The sequence below is a fragment of the Microplitis mediator genome, chromosome 1 (genome assembly GCF_029852145.1).
Source record: "Microplitis mediator isolate UGA2020A chromosome 1, iyMicMedi2.1, whole genome shotgun sequence".
NCBI lineage: Eukaryota > Metazoa > Arthropoda > Insecta > Hymenoptera > Braconidae > Microplitis > Microplitis mediator.
The window spans coordinates 4,063,111-4,088,050 of NC_079969.1; the positions used below are offsets into that span (position 1 = coordinate 4,063,111).

Here is a 24,940-nt window from a genome sequence, read left to right on the forward strand (position 1 = left end):
GTTGACAGCAAACTAGCGACAACTTATTGCAGCAAATTGTCATCAAGTTAACGGCAATCGGTTGCTAACTCTGAGAAAGTTGGCTGCAAAAGTTGGCATCCCATTAGTAGATGGAAAGTTGTCATCAGTTTCACTTGAATTTTAATTCGGGGGGTAAATTTACGTCAAATTGTATATAAATTGTCGTCAAAACAGAAAAGTCCGAAGTTGGTGGAAATTTTACGAAAAATTCAAGGAAACTTGTAAGTAAACTTTTGCTAAAGCAAACTGTGAGGGCGTAGTCAAAAGTTTGAAATTCTCATAGTTGGCAGCAATTTGTTGTCGAATTAAAGGAGCAAAAGTTTGCGAACCTGGGCAACGTGGCAGTCTAGAGTAAAGACTAGTGTTCAATAATTGGAACGGTTGCAACAACGGAATGATTGAAGTGACTTTGTCTTCTATTGTCACGTGAATATAAAACGATCTAGTAAAAGTATAAAACCTGTTCCATAGTTTCGTGTTAATAAAATAGTAAACAATTTCACTCTTAATTTATTTTTGTATGGTGTCTTTAGTATCGCAATTATAATTTTTACTATCAGTTAAGCAATTAGATCAATATATACATATATATTTATGTACGGATTACTTAATTAAATACGAAAAGTGCGTATGTAAATATTATTTCAGTGTATAAATTAGTAAAAATTATCAGGTAACCGTCATATTTTATTTTATATCAATTGCAAGGAAAACAGATATTCAAGCTTTCATGCCTGTTTTGTTTCTTTATATAAATGATAAATTTATCACAATATGAAAAACTGAAACTGATTATGAGGAGTGTTTTTTTATACAGTGAACTCTCTCTAACTTGAAGACTGAGTCGTACTTAACAAAGTCTCGAGTTTTATATGTCTATTAATGTATTAATTAATCATCATTACGCGAATTTTAGGTTCCAGAAAAATTCAAAAGACGAACTTCCCATAAGATTTTCATGATTCGAGTTCCATAAATATTTAAAACGTCCCTGGTTAAAAATACTGATTGAAAAGAATTGAAAAGCGGTCACTCCATGCAAACTGTATATCTATATATACAAACAAAAAATTGAAATTATTTAAAAGAATTCGAATTTCATCATTTTTAATTCTTTTCAATCAATATTTTTAAACAGGGGTAATTAGAATGATACTGAAGTTAGCCGACGTCTTATAATTTTTGGTTTTTTTTTTTATAATAATAAATGATAATAAAAAAAATTTTTGGAAAAATTGCACCTATAGTTTATTAAATTTTTTACACGTGCATTTTTTTAGATTTTTGTTTTTTTTTAAAATAAATCGGTTGAAAAAAAATTTGAAAATTTTGAATTGTCTGCTAATTACTGGATCATTAATTAGAAATATAAAATCTAGAAATTTGCTCAGTGCCACCGACCTTTAAGGCTGGGTCGCATTCAACAAATTCTCTAACTTAATATTTCTATTAATTCCTTAATTAATTATCGTCCCTGATTAAGAAAAATGATTTGCTCCATGTTAAATGTATATCTATATATTAGTCGATTCAAATTTTTTTAAATCATTTCAAATAATGTTTCTTAATCAGGGATTACAACGATTTTGTCCGCTTCCGGAAAAAAGCATGAGATGAATTTCCTCAGAGAATTCGAATTTTGTTTTTCAAAATTTTGTTTGTTTGGTTCGAACCCCAGTTTAGACTCGATATTTTTCTCAATTTATCTATAAATTTTCTTATTACGAAGAGTAGTTGTGTCTAGGTTCCACTATATTTAAAAATTGATCAACTTCTCGAATGATTTTCCGAATTCAAGTCCCTTAAATATTTAAAACGTAATTAGAAATCTAAAATTCAAAAATTCTGTTAACTGCCCAGCCTTAAAAACAAACGAATTGATATTCCTGGAATCAAACTCAGAATACACCGAAATATTTCTTCCGTTTGTAAAAAAATGGCGGGTAGGAGACGCAAAGTTAGAGAGAGTCTGTACTCAAAAATAACAATAATATTTTTCTAGTAATTATTAAATATTATAAAGTTTCCCGCCCGAAAAAATATATCCCGGCAAAATAGTATATATCCGGCTTATATCTTTAGTATTGTCGTATGTACGCCATTTTGCCGGCATATATTCTTCCGTATAAATTTATTATATAATTCTATTTAATAAAAATGATCTGATACATGGTTAGACTCAACCAGCGTCAGGAACGATTTCTCAATGTCGTTTTTGTCTGGTTTTTGGGACTAGCCACAGCTTTAAACAAAACACTCTATAAACAACACATATTTATCAATATATATATAGGAAAAATTTGTAAATATATATATCTACGTACAATCGTGGACATAAAAAAGGCTCCGAACTGCTGACATCAATGCAAATGTCCAATTTTCGTTGCCATTCTTATTATATGGATGGTCCCAAATTGATTGGACTTTGGGCTCATTGGTGAAAGTGACGTAGCCATACGACACGCTTCATTATTTTATAAATTTCATAAACCTTCTACCTGTTTAAGTTTCGTTTAATGTTCAAACCTTTATTATGACAGCAGAGTCTTTTTAAATTTAAACCTTTGAATGATAACTTTGTTATGAATTTACGTCAAAGATAAGATAAGATAATAAAAATAAAGCTACAGAATTTAATATACCGGTCTAATATAGTGTTTTCAACAGAAATTCGACCAATGGAATCTAATAAAGTAGTAGATATGCAGACAGAAGAAGAAAAAGAACTTGATGAACCCAATCGGAAGAAACAAAAAGTCTCCGAATGTCCTTTTAAAAGTAATTTTAAAGTAAATGAGTCGGTGGAGTTAGCGAACGAATGGGAAGGAATCGATGATGATCAGTCCAAACAATGCAGTAGTGATGGAGAGTTAGTAGACAATGATAAGTCTCCTAATAAAAAAGATGGGGATAATAGTAATGATCTTGATGACAATGATGTACCTGATTCAGAAACTGATGAAGGTCCTTCTCATGATGATTTAAGACAGTTTGATGTACTTGATGATATTGACCATCATTCAGATCAAGATGAGTCAAGGTGTGATTCTGATAGCAATTACAGTATGGATTCCGACGTTCCGGATGAAGAAATCGAAGCTATGTTAGATGAAGGTATTTGTTATTAATTTATAACGGGAAGAAATCAAGCCTGATCATAATCCATGCATAATCATGCCTGATTAAGCATGGTCGTGTTTGCTCATAGCTCAGAGCCATACCCAGTCGTGCATGACCTTTTATTCCCTCGTACATGGCCATGCATGATTAAAAATGCGTGATCAAAAATGATTACATGAATCATGCATGATGATGTATGATCATGCAGTCATACTCAGTCATACATGATTTAATATGCGTGATAAAGAATGACTACATGAATCATGACTTTAAATATAGCTTTGCATGACCGAGCATGATCATGCAAAGTCATACTCAATCGTTCATAATTGAACATGCGTGATTAAGAATGACCATATGAATCATGCATGATAATGTATGATCATGCAGTCATACTCAGTCATACATGATTTAATATGCGAGATAAAAAATGATTACATGAATTATGTATGGTCATTTATGATCATGCCTGATTATGCATGCCGATTTTTTCCCGGGAAGATGATGATTAATTATTAACTAATGCAATATATAACAATATAATAATTATTGATAGTATGAATATACTCTTTCAAAGTTATATAACTTTTTTGTTAATATAAAAAATGACATTATCTATTTTAGGTCTCCCAGATGAATTCAAAGGTAAAAGGAAAGATCGAGGGGACTGTATGCCTTATGAAGAGAAGGAAAAACTAGTCTTAGATGGTAAATTTTTATACTGCTCGTACATTATTCAAATTTTCTATAATTTAAAATCCGGTAAACTTGTAGAAGTGGAACTCTATTCCTTAATAGATTTTAAAAATAATTTAGATGACTTTCTTTTTATATTATATATACATATATTTCATATATATATATATATATATATATATATATATATATATATATATATATATATATATATACTCGTTTTCTAATCTCTTATTTGATTCAAAATTCAAAACATTGTTGCAAAACTACGTGATTGTTAACTCAAAAAATTTACAGAAATCGGGCACAATCATTTTGATGCTTTACCTGAAGGTTGGGTTCAAGTGACACACAACAGTGGAATGCCCTTGTATTTGCATAAACAAACTAGAGTCTGTACCTTAGCGAAGCCATATTTTCTTGGCCCAGGAAGTGTGCGTAAACATGAAGTCCCAGTGAGTGCAGTGCCTTGTTTACAATACAGGCGAGCGCTAGAAGAGGAAGAAGAGGAAAAACGAAAAGAAATAGAACGTAAATCAAGCGGCGTCGAAGCTTCTAAACTACCGAGTGCTAAAATAGAAACTATTCAAGAAAATCTAGCCAATCATTCACTTGATAGCGAACGATTGCGGAAGTATTGCCAGTCACTTTTCAGATTCAAAACAATTAAAGTCATGAGATTTCAGTAAGTAGTAACTCGATTAATTATTTTTACCCACACACGGAGAAAAATTACGAATCTCTTGGCCGTTTATTGAAATACTAAAAACTTGTGTAATTTTTAATTTCAGATCATGGTCAGCGCGAAGAAAGTTTACAAAGAATAAAAAAAATCGTAAACAATTAGAACGCCCGACATTACCAGACGGTACCAAATTAATAACATTTCCAATTGGTACCGGAACAAATTCAGGAAGTGGCAGCTCTGGTGCCGGCGATGATAATGTCAGTCAAAGACCACCGAAGCATTGGATAATGAACCCATCAGGCAAAAGTTTTGTGTGCATTTTGCACGAATATGTACAGCACGCTTTGAAAAAACAACCCACGTACAAATTCAAAGAACTAGAAAATGCCGCAACGCCATATTCTGCAATAGTCTGTATCAATGATATGGAGTACGGTAGTGGTTTTGGCAGCAGTAAAAAACAGGCTAAGGCTAACGCGGCTCGAAAAACATTAGAAATATTGATACCGCAGATGCGTGATAAAATATCCGGTGAAATGGCAGAAGACAGTTCAGTTAACGCCGGAAGAACAATAAAAGCATCGCGCAATAATTCTGATGCTGACTTATCATTTTTTGACGAAATTTCTATTACGGATCCACGCGTCGCTGAATTTTGCGCTAAAACAACTGAGCCGTCACCTCATGCTATTTTAATAACATGTTTGCAAAGGAATTTCGGACTTGGTGATATGCACATAAATTATTCTGTAAATACTTTGAAGCATCAACGAAATGAATTTACTATGAGAGTCGGTAAACACGAGGCAACAGTTGTAAGTATAAATTTAGATATTTTTTATTATTTTTCTTTGTTTTTACCTCGATAATTCAAAAAGATTCCATTTTGGACGAAAAACAATTTTTGACGGTTCGCGCATGGCTCGGTTTCGCGCCAAAGTTATTGCGCTTAACGAATAATGGCTGACTTATGGCCAATTTCTTCACTCGTAGTTATCCTACGATTAAAGTTATCCGTTAGTTAACGTGAGTTAACTGGAGATTTCGTTTTCTTCACACTAGTTTAAGAAATAACTCCCGAATATTTTTGTTCTAAGGATAAATATTGGGCTGACTTTATACCTGGCAGTTAACTTACTGATGTCAGTGTGTGCGTAAAATCTCTACAGTGTAGAGTTTACATGGCACTGTACATACTTGTACAACGATTCTTCGAATGTCAAATATAAAATGACTAATATTTCCTTCCCATTGGTGAAAATTATTATTGAAAGTATTTTTTTTTTTTTACTTATTCATTCATTCGAAAAATATTTGTAATTAATTATTCAAAATTCGACACTTTCATCTCAAATGCAATTAATAATATCATTAGAACAGTTCCATTTTCCTAAGATAATTTGGCGTAAACAAATAATGAGTAATAAACTTCTATTAGAACGGAAAAGTAGTTGGTAAAGATTTTTTAAGTACATACATTAAATTTCGGTCTGGAGGACCCCGAGAGTAGGTACTATAGCTCACAGTCACACATACATGACCATAGGATAGCTAACCCGTCGGTCTGTTGAAGACAACCATCGAAATTTTAACCCCGGAATAAGTTTATTTGCCGAATAACAAACTCCAGTTTATCTCTCTCATGAAGAAATCGGCCATTAGTCCACTGCACGTGTATACTTCAGTAACCGTTTATGAAAATGACTAGATTCAGATAGACTACCAGCGTTTTCAAAAAGTATTTTACTTTTCTGACCTAGCTCCCATTTCCCGAAAGTAATTATCAATTAACTCATAATTAATACCTTGAATCTTTAATTAGATTTGCAGAAATAAAAAAGACGGGAAACAGCGAGCAGCCCAAGCAATTTTACAGCTTCTTCATCCTAGTATCCCGTCCTGGGGTTCACTTTTGCGTCTCTATGGCTCGCGTAGTGTCAAATCTTTTAAAGAAAAGAAACAACTTGAACAAGAGATAACACTGTTGCAAGGTAAAGCCGCCGTCAATCAGCCAAATCACGCCATTCTAGAAAAGCTAAGACAAGAAATGAGAAAATTGGCTGAACAACGTCAAGCAGTACAACCCATCGGTAAATTTATATCATCGGATCTTCCCACTGGATCTGCTGCCAATTTGAACAATGTAAATTTATAGTATTTTGAATCCTAGAAAATTTATTACTAAGCTACATACATTAATAGTGTGGTAAAAATTGTATGAGTGATTCACGTGATCGTTTTTATAATTGTTGAGATATCTATCTCAGTATTAGAATTAATTTAAATCGAGCAGGTCTTATTTATTCATTTTTTTTTCTACCAGATTTTTAGTAGTACTCAGTATTCTTACTACTGGAATTTTCTAGATTATTTTAATAATGTTTATTTTTTTTCTTTTTGAAGTCATTTTAAACAAATCAGTAGTATTAGATAAAAAATTATTATTATTATTATTATTGTTATTATAAATGAAATTATAATAATGGAATGTAGTATTGATTATATAAATTGGGTAAATTACTATTTATTATATATTTAAAAAACAAAATCAAAAAGAAATTTTTTTGTTTAAAATAATTTTCATGATACCAGCATCGAAACTTAAAGTTTCAGTGACTCTACAGCGAATTCGTAATTCGAAAATACCTTCATACAGCGGGCAGAAATATGCGTGTTTCTTCCCTTGGGAAAAAACACAATTGTTTCTGCCCGATGTCAGTTATACTTAAGGCTGGACCGCGACTAACGAAATCTCGAATTTAAGAATTCTAATTATTTATTAAGTAATTATCATAGCAGGAATTTTCTTAGTTTCCGACTTAAAACAGAAGACGAACTTCCTCGGAAGATTTTCATAATCCGAGTTCCATAAATATTCAAAAAGTAATTAGAATTCTTAAATTCGAGATTTCGTTAGGTACGGCCGAGCCTTAATGTTCATTTGCAGCCTTATTACTATCATTTGTTTACTTGTCACTTGATTTTACTAATTTCATTTTTTAAGTGATAGTTTTAATTAACCAAATAAAATTACTAAAAAATGAGTGAAAATAATAATTTTGTTTTATTTACTATTTAATAAGTGTTCTCCGCATCATCATCTTGAAATTAACTTGTTTCTTACTGGCTGCTGACACTAAATCGTGAAGTTCCGATGCAGGTAATCATGAAAAATATAGTGTGTGACTCAGGATAAAACACGATTTCAGACTGCGGGTGATGTCAGCCCTGCGGCTCAGGCAGCCAACCTCACCCTAGTCTGAAATCGTCTTGTTTTATCCCTTGTCACACAATATACTATATTTCTTTCAATGTAAGAATGAAGCTACAAATTAGTATATTACAGACCTAAATAGGAAAGTAGGAAATTACAACCCCCATGTTTGCCACCCCCGCCTTCGGATCATGTAGACAATTACCCGCTGGTATAAATGTTTTACTTTCCTCCCTTGGTGTGTAATTTACTATTTTTTTATATCATTCTTATATTATAAGTAATAAATATATATAGCAATTAAAATTGAATGTATTACTATATTTAAAAATAATAGGAAAAAAATAAAGCAATTTACGAATTACTTTGTTTAAGTTATCGTTTAAAAAATCGAAACAATGATTCTTCGATTCACGACAAACAAAAGATGTCTTTGATTTTTTTATTAATGCCAAAAGTGCTTCATTGTAAACACATTATAATAACTAATTAACTAACAAACAAACAGAAAGTAATAATTACTGCCTCTGAAATTTGTTGTGACGCAAATGTATTTCTCACAGTTGCCAATATTTAAAAGCCTAATGAATCACAAAAATAAAATAATTTTTTTCTACTACCATAGTCATGTAATAGATTAGTTAATTTTTTTAATAAATGTAATGCTATGAGAATTAAAGGAAGCTATCATTAAAAAACAATTCTATTAATAATTTTATTTCTGAAACATTTTACATTACCGTATTATAAAACTATTGTTACTTTCCCTGATCAACGATAATAATTTTACTTTTGACTAAATCTCAAGTGATTACATGCAGTCATGTAGAAGTAAAAAAAAAAAGAAGAAAAGATTTCTTTCAAAAGTTAAGTCTGCAAAAGAATTATTTTCTTCCACTACTTAACTATGATGAAGTCCTCGAATTTGCACTAACGCACATGCGCAGTGATAACTTAACCATAGAAAAATGGTGGAAGACAAGATCATTCTTTTACGGACTCAATTTTAAATCTATAAATATATATCGTAGCAATTACAATATTAGTAATGATATGAAATATAATTAGTATTGAAAAAAAATTATTTTTCTGTTTATTTTCTATCTTTTTGTCTCGAAAAAAATTTCTTACTGAAAATTAGGTCTCTCGGGCCAAGTCAGCTGGTGACTTGGATGCTTGTCATAACCTAGTTAATTAACGTCTGTAAAAATACTATTTTATGTTAACCAAATAGGCAACGACTCTTCGATATTTTTAAAATCCTAGATTTCATAAAATTTTAAATTCATTCAAAATCGTGATTGGAACAATTAGATTTGCTTAGAAATTAACCTTTAGTTAATAACCTTCACGGAATTCATCCATTGTTCTTTTTAGGTTTGATAATAAAAATTTAAATTATTAGGAAAAGGATTAATTGGCAATCGGAAAATCTAACGGATATGTATCAGTTTTTGAATTGAAAGTGAAAATAAAAAAGGAAACAAAGAAAAATATTGTCATTCCAACAAGAGAATGGACTTCGGGTATCGTCGGTTTTTACTCTCTCTGGCCCTGATTAAACAACTGAATTCGACCGAATTAAAAATTTTAATTCTGTTATATTCTGTCGAATTCTGCAAAATAGAATTCAACTGAATTGAAAATTTGAATTTGAATTAAACAGAATAAAACCGATTTAAAAATTTCAAATTCGTTTTAATTCAGTTTAATTCGGATTCAGAACCAGAAATTGGAGAATTATTTTCGAATTAATCAGAATTAAACCGAATAGAATTATTTAAATTCGTTTTAATTTGGACAAATTCTGGTTTTCCTGCCGAATTAGACAGAATTCATTTTTAAGTTAGGTACCGAATTAACAGAATTTATCTGAATTAAATAGAATTAAAAATTTAATTCTGTTTAATTAGATCGAATTCAGTTGTTTAATCAGGGGGATGTTTTATGTGTTAAATGTTCTTCCACTTTTCTGTACGCATGCGCAATTCAGAAATGTTTGGTAGTGGGGGAAATTTCCGAGGTCTATTCTCTTACTGGGACCACAATTTACGCCGCATATCTGGCAAATATAAATAAGGAAGTCGTAAAGAATCAAATTATTTTGCACACCTCGAACGCGAAGCGTTCAGCTGTCGCCATTTTAAAAATCTTTTCATAATAATTATCACAGGTATTGTTTTTTTTTCTTTTAATACATAAAGTTTTCATTTTTCCAATTCAACATAACCATAAATATTAAAACCTAAAATTATAAATTTGAATCTTTTAAAAATTTTGTAAATATTTTAAACATCAAAAAAATTCTAGAAGCCGTTGAAAAAAACCTGCGCCGTTCATTTGTTTAATAATACAAAATAATACTTAGGAAGCAAAGATAAAGATTTAAAAAAATGTTCATATCTTCCAATTCGAGGATGAAAATTAATATGGAAAATTCTTAAATTTTTTGAACAATAGATAAAAAAGTTATTTATATTTTTGACTAATCAACTCGGTCTATTAAATTCCCATCAATCATTTAATAAATTTTATAGTTCAACTGTAATTATTATCCTTAAAGAAACTAATTTTACTTTAATGAAATAATCTAATTAATATTAATTATATTTTCTTAATGACTGTCAATAAATTGTTTTATATATTTGGTTAACAAATAATCCACAAAAAAAATCTAGGAAAACAATCATTAAAACTACACTATTTAATGAAAAAATAAGTATTTCCCATCATTTACAAAGTTTATAAAAACGATTATTTCCTTACTTGCGTTTAATGGAATTTCATTGTTCTTTGTGATTCGACTAGTTCTAAATAATAATTTTAATATAAATTATTTCTAATATACTAATTGTTCTGTTAAAGTTTAAATCAATTACAAAAAAAAAATTACATTTATTTGATAATTGCGACTTTTTTTGGTTAGTAATAATTTTTAAATCGATGTATCATTGGCACCATTGCCCGAGAGGGCCATTTTCGAAAGACTTGATAGACTTCTTCGTGGACTGCTTCCACCTAAGAATCCGCCACTGGTTTCGGAAAAGATTTTCCGGAAGCTGTAACATCAAAACTTAATTTAAACATTCCAATGAATAATTATAAATATTCCTGCTTTAAAGTTAAAATTATTTTACAAAATAATAGAATACAGTCGAATTTCATTGAGTCTGACCACTAGCAGACGAAGGAACGATTTCAGTTATCGGATTCCCTCTCCCCGTTAAAAAGTAAATTTCAACGCATGCGCTGTTATGTCGAATGATTCACTTGTACATAAAAATGTGTAGCGTCGGGTGGGAGCGTAACTTGTAGTGGGGGTCAAGATTGAGGGGAAGTTCAGACTTAATGGAATTTGGCTGCAATATAAAATAATTTTCATTTATTACAATTTTCGAATCCCCGATTCGGAAGATTTCTTCCACGGCGCATCGTCCGGTTCGTGAGGCAAAGGTCCTTGTACAGGAGCGTCTTTATCATCTTCTGGTCTATAAAAATAAACATATTTTATATAGATCGGAAATTCATATAAGTAACCGATGAAAACATACGTTTCCGGTTTGGGGCGATAGAGATCCAGTTCATCTTCTAAGTCAGAAACGCGAGCTTTCAATTCATTTCGTTCATGTAAAATTTCTTTTAATTCTGCAGTTGTAAATCTTGGTCTGTCGGGGTCATCAAGATCATAGATAACTTTATTTGTAAGATCAGGGCATCCATGTGATTTTGTTAAGTCCTCGTTTTCTTTTCGTGCAAGACCAAGCCGTGCTCTTAAATTAATTAACTCACGGTTTTGGTCTTGTAACTGGGCGAGAAAATCAGCCCGTTCTTCAACAAGTCCACGAGATTGCATTTGGGCTTGACGTTGTTTGCGCTTAAGTTCTCTACCAACTGCACTTAGTTTTTCAACTTGGATTGTTAACTATACATTTAAAGAATTACGAAATTACTCAGTAATATGGTAATATTAAGGATAACGTTTTAAAAGATATTTACATTTTCAATTTCTAAATTTTTTTGTGATAATTCACGATCTCGTGCACGGATCTGATCTCTTTGCTTGTCAATCATGCTTCTCAATCGTTGTAGTACAGTAATATCAACTTCTTGACTAGCTGTGTAAGCTAAGAGCGTAAATTTAAATTTTAATTATTTTTTTAAAAAGCAATAAGTTAACACTTTAGTTCGAAAATCGAATGAAAATGTCTTTTGATAACGCAGACTAGGCATTATCAAAATTGTTGTAAAATAAACTCCTTATCAAAAAAATCCCAGTGGAAATCCAGCTTACTTTTTCATATGGATTCCTAATTCCGTACTGTTCTATGTTGATCCCTACACTGTAAAAAGAGCGGTGTTAAAAATGAACTCGTTTTAACTCCGCCCGGTGTAAAAATGAAATTACACCGGTGTAGGAGGAGTAATACACCAGTGTTAAAAATACCGGTGTTAAAGCGGGGTAACCGGTGTAAAAGCGGAGTGATACCGGTGTAATAGCGGGGTAAATTGCGTCCGCTTGGAGTATTAACTTTAAAGATTATAAAACACAAAAAATGTCAGTTGTTTATGAAAATTAATAAAAAATATCATTTATTAACAAGTATAGTGATCGAGTAAGTAAAAATATTCACAAAGTAAAATATTTTAACACCGGTAACGAATATCTACACCGGTGGCGGCGTTATTTTCACACCGCTTTCGGGGGTAAATTTAACACCGATAATTTTAACACCTACACCGCTTGGACTTACCCCGGTGATTTTTTACAGTGTATGGATCTTTATGTAAAGCCATAGTTTCCTATATAAATTTCTATGGATTTTTTCGATAAGGCTAGTAATTAATAAAACCATTTTATAGTTTTAACAATAATGAAATTATAAGGGAATGGGTTAGTACATTGTTTACCGGTGTCCTGGCTGTCATTACGAGATTCTTGAAGAGCTTCAGCAAGTCTGCGATTTTCATCTTGTAGCCTGGTGACCATACCAACAAGATCTCGCGATTCCTGTCTCCAATGTTCTTCTGTTTGCTCTACTTCCTAAAATATTAATTCGTCATGTTCCAGTTCAAATAAACTATTGACCAAAAAAATGTTGCGAATACGTTTTGGGACTCAAAAAAAATTTCAGTAATAATATAAAACTTCTGAGAAAACGAATTAAAAAATTCAAATCTACTAACTTTGATGTGACTCAATTTCTATTGGCTCAAGTTTTAATCACCCATTAACCCTTTCATTAATTCATCATTACATTGATAGATCAATAAATTTATCGAACTAAAATGACTTACTTTTTCAAATCTCTGCCGGTCTTCTGCTTTGCCAATTTTGTCATTTTCTAGCTGCGAAATCCGTGATGTTAATTCTTGTACTGTTGTTATCTCTCGTTCATTTTTAGTCGCAAGATTTTCTAATAACTCTAATGCATTGATAACTTTTGGCATAAGACCAGTAACAGCTTCAGCCCCAAACAAATCTATTAGTTTTTCACATTCTTTCCCTATTTCAGATGCGATGTCGTAGACATCCACTACGGATATGTCCGATCCTGAGTATTCTTCCATATCGATGGCACGCGTTCTCAGATGAAGAGGCATTTAATCTCTGGATTTATTTTATATCATCCCGTGTTTGCTATTAGTATTAATGTACATATATGTTAGTTTTGTTTTTAATAAACTGTGTTTTTAATTATTACAACTTAGTGTCAGAAATAGAATCGGATTCGCGAATGATATTTTCTGATAGAAACTTACGCGCGGAATAATGAATCAGCAAAAGTATTAAACCATAATATTTCATATTGATTAATATTCTATAGTTGTGTTAAAAACAACTGTGTTAACATTTTTGGGTTAAATAGGACACAGTTGATCAGAATACGATTAATCTATAAGTTTACTAGACTAATTTCTCTTTGTACCAATGGTTGAATCAACTATTTCATGCCCTGTTCAGAAAATTTAATGGAATTCAAAAAATTCTTATTTTTATATAGTGGAAACCTAAACATGCAAACCTCTCAATAAGACAATTTATAGATAAATTGAGAAAAATATAGATAGCCCGAACTGGGAATCGAACCCAGACCAATTCGGTATCGCGCCGAGTGCTCTACCAGTTGAGCTATCCGGCCCTATACTCATAGAAATTCATCTTATAGAGGTTTTGTGAAAATGAATGTTCTCCCTGATTAAACAACTGAATTCGACCAAATTAAAAATTTTAATTCTGTTATATTCTGTCGAATTCTGCAAAACAGAATTCAACTGAATTGAAAATTTAAATTTGAATTAAACAGAATAAAACCGATTTAAAAATTTCAAATTCGTTTTAATTTAGTTTAATTCGGATTCAGAACCAGAAATTGGAGAGTTATTTTCGAATTAATCAGAATTAAATCGAATAGAATTATTTAAATTCGTTTTAATTTAGACAAATTCTGGTTTTCCTGCCGAATTAGACAGAATTCATTTTTAAGTTAGGTACCGAATTAACAGAATTTATCTGAATTAAATAGAATTAAAAATTTAATTCTTAAGTTTAATTCGATCGAATTCAGTTGTTTAATCAGGGCTATGAAAAAGTAATATAGTCAAGTATACTATATTACTTTGGTGGAAATTTTTCAGACTTTTCTCTGAGAAACTCTGAAAAAGTCATTAGAATTTTGAAAAAGTCTTTAGAATTTTAGAACTTGGTTTCTAAGAGAAAAATTTAAAATTTTAAATTGATATTTAAATTCAAAACAATTCATCCCCGTTTATTAGACAAATAATTTAAGTTTAAACTAATTTTTATCACTATTTTAAATAAAGCAGAAGTCATATTTTGGTTATTCCTGAATATTAAAAAAATAGTTATTGATATTTTTTTGCTTCAGACAATAAAACATTTTCTTGTTTTCATTTTTTTTTTTTTGCATATTATAAAAAATATAGAACTCAGTTTTTTTTTTCAATTACAACTTAGAGAAAAATCATTTTAATTTCATTATTATGGTCCTGAAGTTAACAGACAATTAATAATTTTCGGATTTTTTTTTTTGCATAAAATTTATTACAATAAAAAAAAATGAAAAATATGCACATGTAGAAAAATTTAAAAAACTATGGATGCAATTTTTTAAAATATTTTTTTCTATAATTTATCGTTTTTAAAAAATTTAAAAGTTATTAGACGTCTGCTAATTTCAGTATCATTCATTATTCATGATATTGGTAGAAAAAAATGTATAAGAATACATACTCTATCATTTGATACTAGAATACTGTCACGAATTTATAGACAAATACAGACAATTTTGTAATTTTTTAAATAAAGTAAGCAAAATAAAATTTTCAAAATATGAACATAAATATTTTTCAAAATTTTTGCTATGCAATTTTTGACAGTATTTTCTACAAGCACTCAGTTGTTTATTTAAAAAAAATTTTTTTTATTGTTTGCTACCTCAGAATCATTATGAATTTTCGTGTATAAAAAACTGTGATCATGCAAAAGTAAAAAAATTGCTTGCAATAATAATTACACTTGAAATAATGTGACAGTAATAGATAAAATGTATCGAGAACAAAAATCAATAATTGTATCACGTAATTTTTGCAACAACAATATGTTGTCTATTAGAATAATATTTGAATGATGTAGAATTTTTAAAAAACTGGATTTGAAATTTTATTGCTATCAAAATTTATATATTTTACCAGATCTTCGGAAATCCGAGACGAATTCTGACACTTAATTGACATAAATTACACCCACCAATTTAAATTATTTTACCAGTGACAATATCGCAGCGATAGTTTTAAATTAATCATTATCAGGATAATAATTATTTTTACAGGAGAAAACCGAGGTACGTTAATTGCATTTCAGCTTAAATGATTACGAATTACTCTACGCATAATCGTCTATTAATTTATTATTTACTGCTCAATCTAAACTGGAAGAAAAATCGAGTGAAGTTGAAAACAATATCACGACACGAGAGTAAAAATGGTGGAACTCCTAAGTGAGTTTCAATTAGAATACGAATGCACTGAAATTTCTCTTAAGCAATAAAATTATTGTTTATGACTTAATTAAGACGTTTTAATTGTGATAGTAATTAAATTTAAACGATTGAAAATCATATGATTCGTAAAGTTTTTTTAGAAAATTTGTTATTTTAAAGTTTATTTATTCACTGTTCAAATTTGCGCGCGTTTATTATGTCAGTGTTTTTATTCCAAACTAGAAAATAATAATTTTCGGATATTTTCATATAAACGTCCAATTGCGGTCGTAGATTTCGGGTGAATTGATTTAAAAATTTGCTGAGCAGATATGCTTTCAATTTGACAGCCAGTATACGTCAACTTTTGTTCAGTTTCCTAATTACAATATGAGTGCAAATTGACAGAAAGTTGTCCGCAAAAATTCTTTTGAACTTTTGCTGACATTTGTCATCTGATACCACCAGTAAATTTCTAGCAAGTTCAGTTTCTAAGTTGATGACAATTTCCAAAATGGCTACCAAGGTAATTTTTGAATTGACGTATTACTTATAACAAAATATTATTGTTACTTACAGTAATAACATTACAGCATTATTACTTACAGTTTACAATATGACAAAACAATTATTTTTTTTTTGTTTAATTTATTATTATTCTCCACACAATTTATTAGTTTGTGGAAAAAATTCCACTGATAACTATTTGAAATATACGTGAAAATATTATTTTGATTTTTAGGTTAATCCGGCCTGCTACTAATTAATTATGTGCACTTTGATTATCAATATTTTGCTTCACAATAATTTAAAAATTCTGATTTTTTAAAATTACATTCAGGACATTTATCTTAGTATCATATTCCAATTTCATAAAATTCTACTGATGAGGTCTGTCTCCATCCAAAAGTTCTCATAGAATCCACTCAACCCTGATTAAGAAAAATGATTTAAAACAATTTGAAATGACTCAAAACAATTTGAAATGATTTAAAACAATTTGAATCGAGTAATATATAGATACATACTTAGCATGGATTAAATCATTTTTTTTAATCAGGGAAATGGGACAAAAACCGTATAGATTATATGCACAGCAATTACCTTAATTGTTTTCATTGTGTTTAAATTTCATCAGTTTCGTAAAATTTTTAAGACTGGGCTATACTCAAAAAATTATCAAATTTTATACTTCTACTAATTTATTAATTGACTATCATTACAGCCCTGGTTGAAATTTTTCGGACTTTTCTCTGAAAAAGTCTTCAGAACTTTGAAAAAATCTTTAGAACTTTAGAACTGAGTTTTTCAGAGACAATTCCGAAAAATTTCCACCAGGGAGTGACTTTTTTAGCTTCTGAAAAAATTCAAAAGACAAATTTCCTCGCAAGATTTTTATCTTTTGGATTCCATGAATATATGAAACGTAATTAGAAATCAAAAATCCGAAAATTCTGTTAATACTGCCGACCCTTAAGAAAAGAAACATCTTACTAATTTGAAAATTATTTCCACGCGATCATATTTGTGTAAAACATCATACTACTGATAACATCAAACTATATTCAATTCCAATAATTTTTATAGAAAATTTTTGAAAGCTTTTCGTCTTTAATTAACAATTTTTCGTAATTAACTAAAAAGAGAAGACAAAAAACAACAAATTTTCAATACATTCTAGTTATTAAGAAAAATTCCAATTATTACACCTTATATATTTTGAACAAACAAAACTTCGTTCATAATCATATACTTTTTCAGTTCTATTGTGTTTTAATTGTTCATTTGTCTTACAGGTTTTAACCTATGAAAATATTTGTATGATAGAAAATGGAAATAAGTTATATATTTAGAAAAGTATTTGCATATAATAGTGACCAATTCTAGTCATTGGATTATTCAGTAAAGTTGGAAAAAATTCAACAATGTCACTGTCGATGACAAAGCGTTCTTTCATACTCGCAAGATTTTTGCGTTATAGGTATAATTTTAAACAATACATATTCATTCTGATAAATTAAAAAACAATATTATTGAAATTTTTAATTACGGAGATCCCTTGAGCACAAAAGATTCCGTCTTTGAAACTTATAGGATCTATTCTTAATCTATAGTTCAACGAAAGCAACAGAATCTACTTCTGAAACCATAAATAAAAACTCATCAGTTGACAATAAAGAAATAGAACATCACGAAAAATTATCAGAGCAATGGTGGAACAAACAGGGACAGATGCGTGCCTTGCATGCATTCAATCCTCTACGAATTCAATTTATTCGAGACGGGTTACAAAATGTCGGGTGGACTGAATCAAATCCTCGTTATCCATTAGACGGGCTAAAAATTCTTGATGTTGGTTGCGGGGGCGGAATTTTATCCGAGGCTTTGGCGAGAATCGGAGCGAATGTTACAGGAATCGATGCCTCGAAACAATTGATCGAAACTGCTAAAAAACACGCGTCTTTAGATTCAAATTTATCTGAAAACTTGACTTATATCAATACTTCAGTCGAGGATCACGTTAACAACCAAGCGAAAATTTATGACGGGGTCGTGGCTTCAGAAGTCTTAGAACATGTTTCTAATAAAGATATTTTCATAAACGTGAGTGATGAAATTTAAAAATGCAGTCGAATTCCAATAAGTCTGAACTTCCCCCAATCTTGACCCCCACTACGAGCTACGCTTTCTCCCACTCAATACCATATATTTGTATATGTGTGTATTTATATATGCATCATACATCTAGATGTGAGAGCGCATGCGTGTAGTTTACTTTTAAAGAAGAAGGGGCATTCGATAAGTCGAAATTTCCAGGAAATCGCTCCTCTATCGACTACTAGTCAGACTTAATGGAATTGGACTGCAGTATAAATCAACATCGACTCTATAAATTTGATTTTTTTAACAGTATTGCACTAAGGCTTTGAAACCAGGAGGTTCCATATTTATCACCACAATAAATCAAACAATCCCATCGTTCATTGGTGGAATTATTTGTGCTGAATATTTATTAAATATCGTACCCATCGGTACTCATGAATGGGATAAATTTATTTCACCTGAAAATACTCAGCGTCTATTAGAACAATGTAAGGATTTGATGATACGATGCACTAATTGAATAAGCTATTAGTTTAGATTAATAATTAATAACTCGTATCCCAATTATTGCTGACCAAACAATAAAAGTACTTTTTATTTTGTCTATTAGATGGATGTACTACTAAACTAACTCATGGAATGATTTACAATCCTCTATCAAACAAATGGCATTGGACATCATCAAAAGCAATCAATTACGCCATACATGCTATTAAATCTGATGATTGAATTCGATATATTTAATGTTCAGTTGCAAAATTTCATATTCAATTCTTAAAATAAATATTACATTTGAAAATAAGATGTTTTAATTATTTATTTACCCAAGTCACACATACTTAAGCAAGTGCTCTTGTAGAAGACCCATAGTTACTAGTGTCTTCTTCTACGTATGTGTCTTGCGCAAGATTGTGTAGCAAGGAACTGACTTAAAAACTGTGCATGATTTACTCATGGTTTTGTAGGCAAGAATCAGTGCTGCCAGATCGTGGGATATTTTAACCCCTTCCCGCGGTCAAATAGTATGGAATGTAATGGCAGGAGGGGGTAAAAATATCCCACGATCTGGCTGCACTGGCAAGAATATTGAAGATATTTCTAACATGGTGCAGCCAAAAGTTTCTGACGAATTTCTTGCCCAAGAAACTTGCAGCAGATACTTGCGCATGGCTTGCTAAAGACGCGCGATACTTCCCATACTTCAGTGCTCCCCCCTTAAGATATCATCTTCCCTCATTTTACTACCATTTCCCCTCAATTCAGTTTCCCACTATACTCAGTGGAATTTACTTGCGCATGCGTTTGAGCCACGACTATAAATCAGATGTTTACATACACATAGATACACTCATAGATAGTAAGACTGCGCATGCTTCTATTTTTAATAGCTTCACCTTTTAAGAGAGGAAGGGGTACCTCTCTAATATTTTCCTGGAACCAGAGCCCCGAGTCTGATATCTTAGGGGTGGGAGCACTGTATTCCTTCCCCCACCAGTTTTAAGTTGAGCAGATCTTAAGCTAGTCATGCGCAAGGTAGATTCTACAAGCTTCTGGCGCCCATTACCCCCAAGAATTGAATAATAACTTCACCAAAATTCTTGTGTAAGGCTGGCATAAGACTTGCAGTTCAAATCTGCCAGAAAAATCTGAAGCAAGACCCATAGGCAAATGGTGACATCGGCAACTATCGAACTTGAGAGCAGGCTTATGCAAACCTTGAAAAAAAACTACTATATGGGCACTTTCCTGCCTAGGTGTGTAATATACTATTGCAAGGATACGGCTGCCTAAATGCTACTCTGAGGTAACGGATGCATGGAATGACCCAGTATCTAACAGAGTACGTACCTGCAGCTTACACAGTAATTTTTAGATGAAAATCTAAATCTATATTTCATTAGAGATTTAATAAAAAATATAATTTCATAGGATTGTTCAATTGTTTTATTATACAACAGAATGCAACTGAATGCATTAATGATAAATATCAACGTTAATGATTAATGTATTCCTCCTACAATACGTTACAATATATTTCATAGTTTAAAATGGCGCCACGACAAAAATAATAAAGTAACAAAACATTAATTATTCTTGTGTATTTTTTTACAACATATACTATAATTTTTACTTTAAGCCGTAACACCTACTTGTCTTCTTGGTTCAAGACGTACTCTAAAACCTTCAGCCCTCTTAAGAATAATGTCGGCTTGAAGTCTGAAGTCACTTTCTTTAATATCAGATCTTACGCGGTAGTTTCTCAGTATTGTTGACAGAAGAATCTTGAGCTTGAGCATCGCGTATTTACGACCTACACATGAACGTGGTCCTGCCGAAAATGGAATAAATGCGTAGTAATGACGATTGGCTGTCTTCTCCGGTAAGAAGTTATCCGGGTTGAATGTATCTGGGTTGGGATAGATGTGAGGTAAACGGTGCATTTTGAATGTACCGACTACAACCGTACATCCGCCGGGGACAGTGTAATCTCCAGATGCTAAAAGGAAACAGAATTTATTAATTCAATATCGTGATTAGCTACGAAAAAAATCTCCTTTAAAAAAACTACTAGTCTCTCCCCTACCCCATGTGGTTTTTTATAGGAATATTAATCTGTTCTTTCATTCACATACTCGTGTCAATAGACGATAGACATAGAAATCCAGATATCCCGGATTCTATAGAAATTTCTAATACAGAAACCCAGATTTTTATATGAATTCCCTATATGGGAATTCCGGTACCCAGTTTTCTATGTGAAGTTCCTGCATGGGAATCCAGATACCCATGGGTTCTTACATGAATCCATACTTTTCTCTATGAATTCCTATGCAATCCCACATAAATTTTTTTTATAGAGTGAATTTAGCTGCGGAATCGTACATTTAAAATTCAGACTTGAACATTATGATCAACTTTTCCAAGTCGTCATTAGAAATCACGAATCCGTAAGAAGCAAATGAATATTAACATGATTCCATAGTAATAGTAGTTTTTTTAGCGTGTTCAAAAATAAAGTAATAAAAATACCAAGTTTCAAATCTGTCTTGATTTCACGTGCGATAATGGGTACTGGTGGATACAAACGCAGTGTTTCCATCAAGCACCGCTCAAGATATTTCATCTCCAAGGTGTCTTGGAAGGTGCACGGTCTGTCACTGTCACCAAAGATTTCGTCCAGCTCTTGGATAACTTTCTCTTGAATGTCTGGGTGACAACCCATCATGGACAAGAAAAAGCTGGAGCCTGCAGCAGTTGTGTCATGGCCCTAAAATGAGACACATAAATAACATATGAACTGATGTGTTTTGACGGTTTGATTATTTGATGAATTACCTCAAACATTATGGTGTCAACTTGTTCTTTGACTTCTTGTTCGTTAAGGACAACTCCGTTTTGTCCTGCTTCCATCAAAAGATCTAAGAATGCCAGTCTCTTCTTCTCACCGACATCATTGTCATCGACGTCGAGATCATCCTTTAGTCCTGATGACTGACCGAATGAAAGACCTTCTACACTAGTCAACTGTAAATGTAACATTTCGTTAATATATATAAAAGTTAAAGCTTTCAAAATAAAGACCGTCTTATATATTTCGTACTTTAGCGTCTTTAGTTTCAGTGGTTTTAATGAAGTTGCGTTTTCCGGCTTTGAAGTCTTCCTTCTTACGTTGGATTACTTTCTTGGTGAGACTGTGGATTACGTCCAGTAACTGAATTTGATCTTTTCCGTACTTGGTGAGGTTGAAGAGCCAGTCGGGTCTCAACCAAACGCGGGTGTGACGCAGATGGAGGATGTCACACATTCTTAAAAAATAAAAAATAGAGTTATTGTCTGCTGCAAACTATGACACCACTAACAAATATCGAGTATCGAATTTGAATAATGATGTAAATTGAAAGAAAATTGTTTAGTTTTTTTGTATACTTCATTACGGCCATTGCGTATTCGTATCCACTGCGATCTTGTGTTGATTTCGATACACCCATGGCAGTTTCCAAAAGAATTTCGACAGTTGTCTCAGACATGTAATCGTGGCAATCAAACTCCTTGGTACCTTCTTTACGCATTTTCTCAACAACTGCACGTGAATTAGCATTGAACAAGTCAATGAAACTCTTTAATACGTTCAAGTGGAAAGTTGGGGCAATCAATTTACGGTGGACTCTCCATTTTTGACCTAAAATTTATAGAATCATGGGTTACGTAACAATCGATCCAAAGACATGATCCGCACGACATTATATCCACGGACAAATGATCCTTGAGACAATTCATCTAAAAATACCTCATACATGTAAATCAACAATCGACAAAATTTCTTAAATATATAAACCTATACGCTTGAAATAGTACGGTGTCTTTTTTTTCAGGGTTTTGTGTGCGTGGACAGATAAAATATATAAGCCCATGCACTTGCAGCAATACTGTACCATTTCAAAGAAAACCAGACGGTGACACGTAACCAAATCAAACTATTACTTATTAGAGAAATTTCGGAATTAAAATATTTGAAAGAGTTAATGGTGATCTTACACACTATAATTGTCACTTGGATCAATTGTCGTAAGGATAAATTATCGGTAGATCAATTATCCACGGATCAAATATCGCGGATGTATTGTCGCGGATCATCGGTCGTGTCACCAGAATCTCATGTACAAGACGCGAGTTGTGATGATTAGCACCTGAGCCGAAGACGAAATTTTTATCTGAACATCAGAACATTTGCAAGTATGTGATTAAAAAAATTTTTAGGAAAACGTTATTTTTATAATGAATCAGTGAATGTTTTCTTTGACTCCTTCACTTTCTGCGCGCATTCAAATCGATAACATTCCGAAAGACGTACAAGAAAAATGACTTTTTTTAAAGTTATGACTAACGATATTTTCCAAAAAGATTTTTCCAATTTAAAACAGTTTCTATAAAAATATATAATCTAAATTTAAATAATAATTTATGTATGAGGAAATAATTTACTTTGATAGTTTAATTATTAAGGATATTAGCGATCCATAGGGAGTAATTTGATGACTAATTTAATGTTAGATTGAGTAACGAAATTACTGGGACGAGAGAAAGCATGTTCTGCTACAGTCAAGTTTTCTTCCTGTTTGAACTGCATTTTACTCTCTAAAAGATTGCATTGCATCGACTGCGAACGTTCGCACCTGTTTTTTTCGCGCTACTATTTGTTTTTTTTTTATTACTAACATCAACTCTTACGTCTTAATGCGTTACTTAAAAAAAAAAAAAAAAAACTTGTCCGTATAATGTCTTACGCGTAGAAAACTATCATTCATTGCCGAAAGATGGAAAGTGAAGAGAATTTCACAATACATTTAATGATTAGCTATCAAAATTGCAGTGTTTTTCCATAGCACGATTAATTTCTAAATTTTATCAAAAAAATTTGATAAATGAAAACTTTTGAAGTTTTGGCCTTACGTAAAAAAGTTACATAACTGATCATATTTTTAAATTTTGCACAACTCAATCGCGAAGCAATAAGATGTGTTCTGTTAACGCTTACTCGGTCTCAGCTAATTCGCTCACGTAAAATCTTTCTTGTGATTGATTATTCAACTCGAAACTTACCGGTAGAAATGAGAAGACCGTTTCCTAACCATGGCTGGAAGAAACGATATTCGGCAGATTTGTCGATGTAAACATGACTGGAAAGAATGACTTCGATGTCCCGTGGATCGATCAAGAAAATTAACAATTTCGGACCGATCCAAAGTCTGACTACTTGATCGAATTCATTCGAACGTTCCATGATATTACGGAAGATACCTAAAAAATTTCGATTAATCACTGGATTAATTTACTGCCCAAAGAAGAAATGTAATTTTTTAAAATTTCGGACTTACTGTCAGAACTTCCAATGAATTCCAATGCATTTCCAACGAGTGGGTATCCATTAGGACCGGGTATTTTTTCAGCAAGTTCAATCATATGCCGTTGTGAAATTCTGAAGTAAACGTACCACAAAACAAGTGCAGGGACAAGAAGTGCCAAAAACACTGTAAATGCTGACATTCCAGCAGTAGCAGTTGTGGCTGCTACTGTGCCAGGAATAACTTCTGGGCCAGCTGCAGACATCCTGATTTTTAAAAATTATTTTTTTCTTTATTTCTGTAAAATAAAAAGAAGAACGAATTCACTATTTCACTGTTACGATAAATATTTTTTAACAATTGATGTTGAATTTTATTTCGTAAGTAAGTAAATCACAAAATAAATCCAAAAACACCCACCTAATTAGAACAGATTAATTCCATCCGATCAACAACCACTGAACTACTTTCTGAAGCGGGTGCTCAGGCCTTTTATAAGAGTGTTACTCATACTAATACAAATCGCTCGTCCATTCGTCTCTGGATTGACTCTCTTTCCCCACCAATTCTTCGTCTAGGCCAGAGGTTGTCGATTGTAATTAATAGATATTCAATGATATGCATTTGCAAATAACCGAATACTTAATTAATATTCATTGTTGACATAACACAATTTTTAAATTATAAATCACGTCTTTTGACCATAATTTCAAACGATATTAACTTTTGAAATCTAACGATAAGTCGTCATTCG

The 24,940-nt window shown here is 31.6% G+C and overlaps 4 protein-coding genes across 12 annotated transcripts; 2 read left to right on the forward strand and 2 right to left on the reverse strand.

The window, feature by feature from the left end:
• Positions 1–410: 410 nt before the first annotated feature.
• Positions 411–8,066, forward strand: LOC130678143 (microprocessor complex subunit DGCR8). 4 transcript variants are annotated; one of them, XM_057485132.1, is made up of 6 exons: positions 411–645; positions 2,677–3,135; positions 3,766–3,849; positions 4,135–4,522; positions 4,629–5,340; positions 6,348–8,066. In XM_057485132.1, coding segments are annotated over exons 1-6 (1,977 nt in total). In that variant the 5' UTR covers positions 411–644; the 3' UTR covers positions 6,681–8,066. The 4 variants fall into 4 exon arrangements, with proteins under 4 accessions (XP_057341115.1, XP_057341117.1, XP_057341116.1 ...); XM_057485134.1 differs by having other exon boundaries at positions 412–694; XM_057485133.1 differs by having other exon boundaries at positions 412–694; positions 2,689–3,135.
• A 512-nt stretch (positions 8,067–8,578) lies between these two features.
• LOC130678145 (RILP-like protein homolog) lies at positions 8,579–15,769 on the reverse strand. 5 transcript variants are annotated; one of them, XM_057485141.1, is made up of 7 exons: positions 15,508–15,768; positions 13,035–13,377; positions 12,639–12,780; positions 11,736–11,863; positions 11,291–11,661; positions 11,129–11,227; positions 8,579–10,812 (listed from the first exon to the last, which is right to left on the reverse strand). In XM_057485141.1, exons 2-7 carry the CDS (start codon positions 13,338–13,340, stop codon positions 10,758–10,760), a joined length of 1,101 nt encoding a protein of 366 aa, XP_057341124.1. In that variant the 5' UTR covers positions 13,341–13,377; positions 15,508–15,768; the 3' UTR covers positions 8,579–10,757. The 5 variants fall into 5 exon arrangements, with proteins under 5 accessions (XP_057341124.1, XP_057341123.1, XP_057341122.1 ...); XM_057485140.1 differs by having other exon boundaries at positions 8,579–10,798; positions 15,508–15,767; XM_057485139.1 differs by having other exon boundaries at positions 8,579–10,798; positions 11,129–11,661; positions 12,648–12,780; positions 15,508–15,769.
• A 350-nt stretch (positions 15,770–16,119) lies between these two features.
• LOC130678147 (ubiquinone biosynthesis O-methyltransferase, mitochondrial) lies at positions 16,120–19,132 on the forward strand. 2 transcript variants are annotated; one of them, XM_057485142.1, is made up of 5 exons: positions 16,120–16,265; positions 17,536–17,720; positions 17,854–18,343; positions 18,651–18,831; positions 18,954–19,132. In XM_057485142.1, exons 2-5 carry the CDS (start codon positions 17,665–17,667, stop codon positions 19,070–19,072), a joined length of 846 nt encoding a protein of 281 aa, XP_057341125.1. In that variant the 5' UTR covers positions 16,120–16,265; positions 17,536–17,664; the 3' UTR covers positions 19,073–19,132. The 2 variants fall into 2 exon arrangements, with proteins under 2 accessions (XP_057341125.1, XP_057341126.1); XM_057485143.1 differs by lacking the exon at positions 16,120–16,265 and adding an exon at positions 16,294–16,317.
• Positions 19,133–20,264: 1,132 nt separating this feature from the next.
• On the reverse strand, positions 20,265–24,763 carry LOC130678144 (cytochrome P450 4g15). The gene is made up of 8 exons (XM_057485136.1): positions 24,607–24,763; positions 24,220–24,484; positions 23,945–24,142; positions 22,271–22,523; positions 21,945–22,149; positions 21,680–21,868; positions 21,374–21,611; positions 20,265–20,840 (listed from the first exon to the last, which is right to left on the reverse strand). The coding sequence occupies exons 2-8, from the start codon at positions 24,449–24,451 to the stop codon at positions 20,476–20,478; spliced, it is 1,680 nt and encodes a 559-aa protein (XP_057341119.1). The 5' UTR covers positions 24,452–24,484; positions 24,607–24,763; the 3' UTR covers positions 20,265–20,475.
• Between the last annotated feature and the right edge of the window lie 177 nt (positions 24,764–24,940).

Coding starts and splice junctions, on each gene's coding strand:
- LOC130678145 (XM_057485137.1), bottom strand. CDS start 13,340: ATGCCTCTTCATCTGAGAACGCGTGCCATCGATATGGAAGAATACTCA. Junction 12,781..13,034: donor ACCGGCAGAGATTTGAAAAA/GTAAGTCATTTT, acceptor TTAATATTTTAG/GAAGTAGAGCAAACAGAAGA. Junction 10,799..11,128: donor GAATCGGGGATTCGAAAATT/GTAATAAATGAA, acceptor TTGATGTTACAG/CTTCCGGAAAATCTTTTCCG.
- LOC130678144 (XM_057485136.1), bottom strand. CDS start 24,451: ATGTCTGCAGCTGGCCCAGAAGTTATTCCTGGCACAGTAGCAGCCACA. Junction 24,143..24,219: donor ATTCATTGGAAGTTCTGACA/GTAAGTCCGAAA, acceptor GAAATTTTTTAG/GTATCTTCCGTAATATCATG. Junction 22,150..22,270: donor TACGCAATGGCCGTAATGAA/GTATACAAAAAA, acceptor TTATTTTTTAAG/AATGTGTGACATCCTCCATC.
- LOC130678147 (XM_057485142.1), top strand. CDS start 17,665: ATGTCACTGTCGATGACAAAGCGTTCTTTCATACTCGCAAGATTTTTG. Junction 18,344..18,650: donor ATAAAGATATTTTCATAAAC/GTGAGTGATGAA, acceptor TTTTTTTAACAG/TATTGCACTAAGGCTTTGAA. Junction 18,832..18,953: donor TCAGCGTCTATTAGAACAAT/GTAAGGATTTGA, acceptor TTTGTCTATTAG/ATGGATGTACTACTAAACTA.
- LOC130678143 (XM_057485132.1), top strand. Junction 3,850..4,134: donor GGAAAAACTAGTCTTAGATG/GTAAATTTTTAT, acceptor AAAAATTTACAG/AAATCGGGCACAATCATTTT. Junction 4,523..4,628: donor ATTAAAGTCATGAGATTTCA/GTAAGTAGTAAC, acceptor TTTTAATTTCAG/ATCATGGTCAGCGCGAAGAA.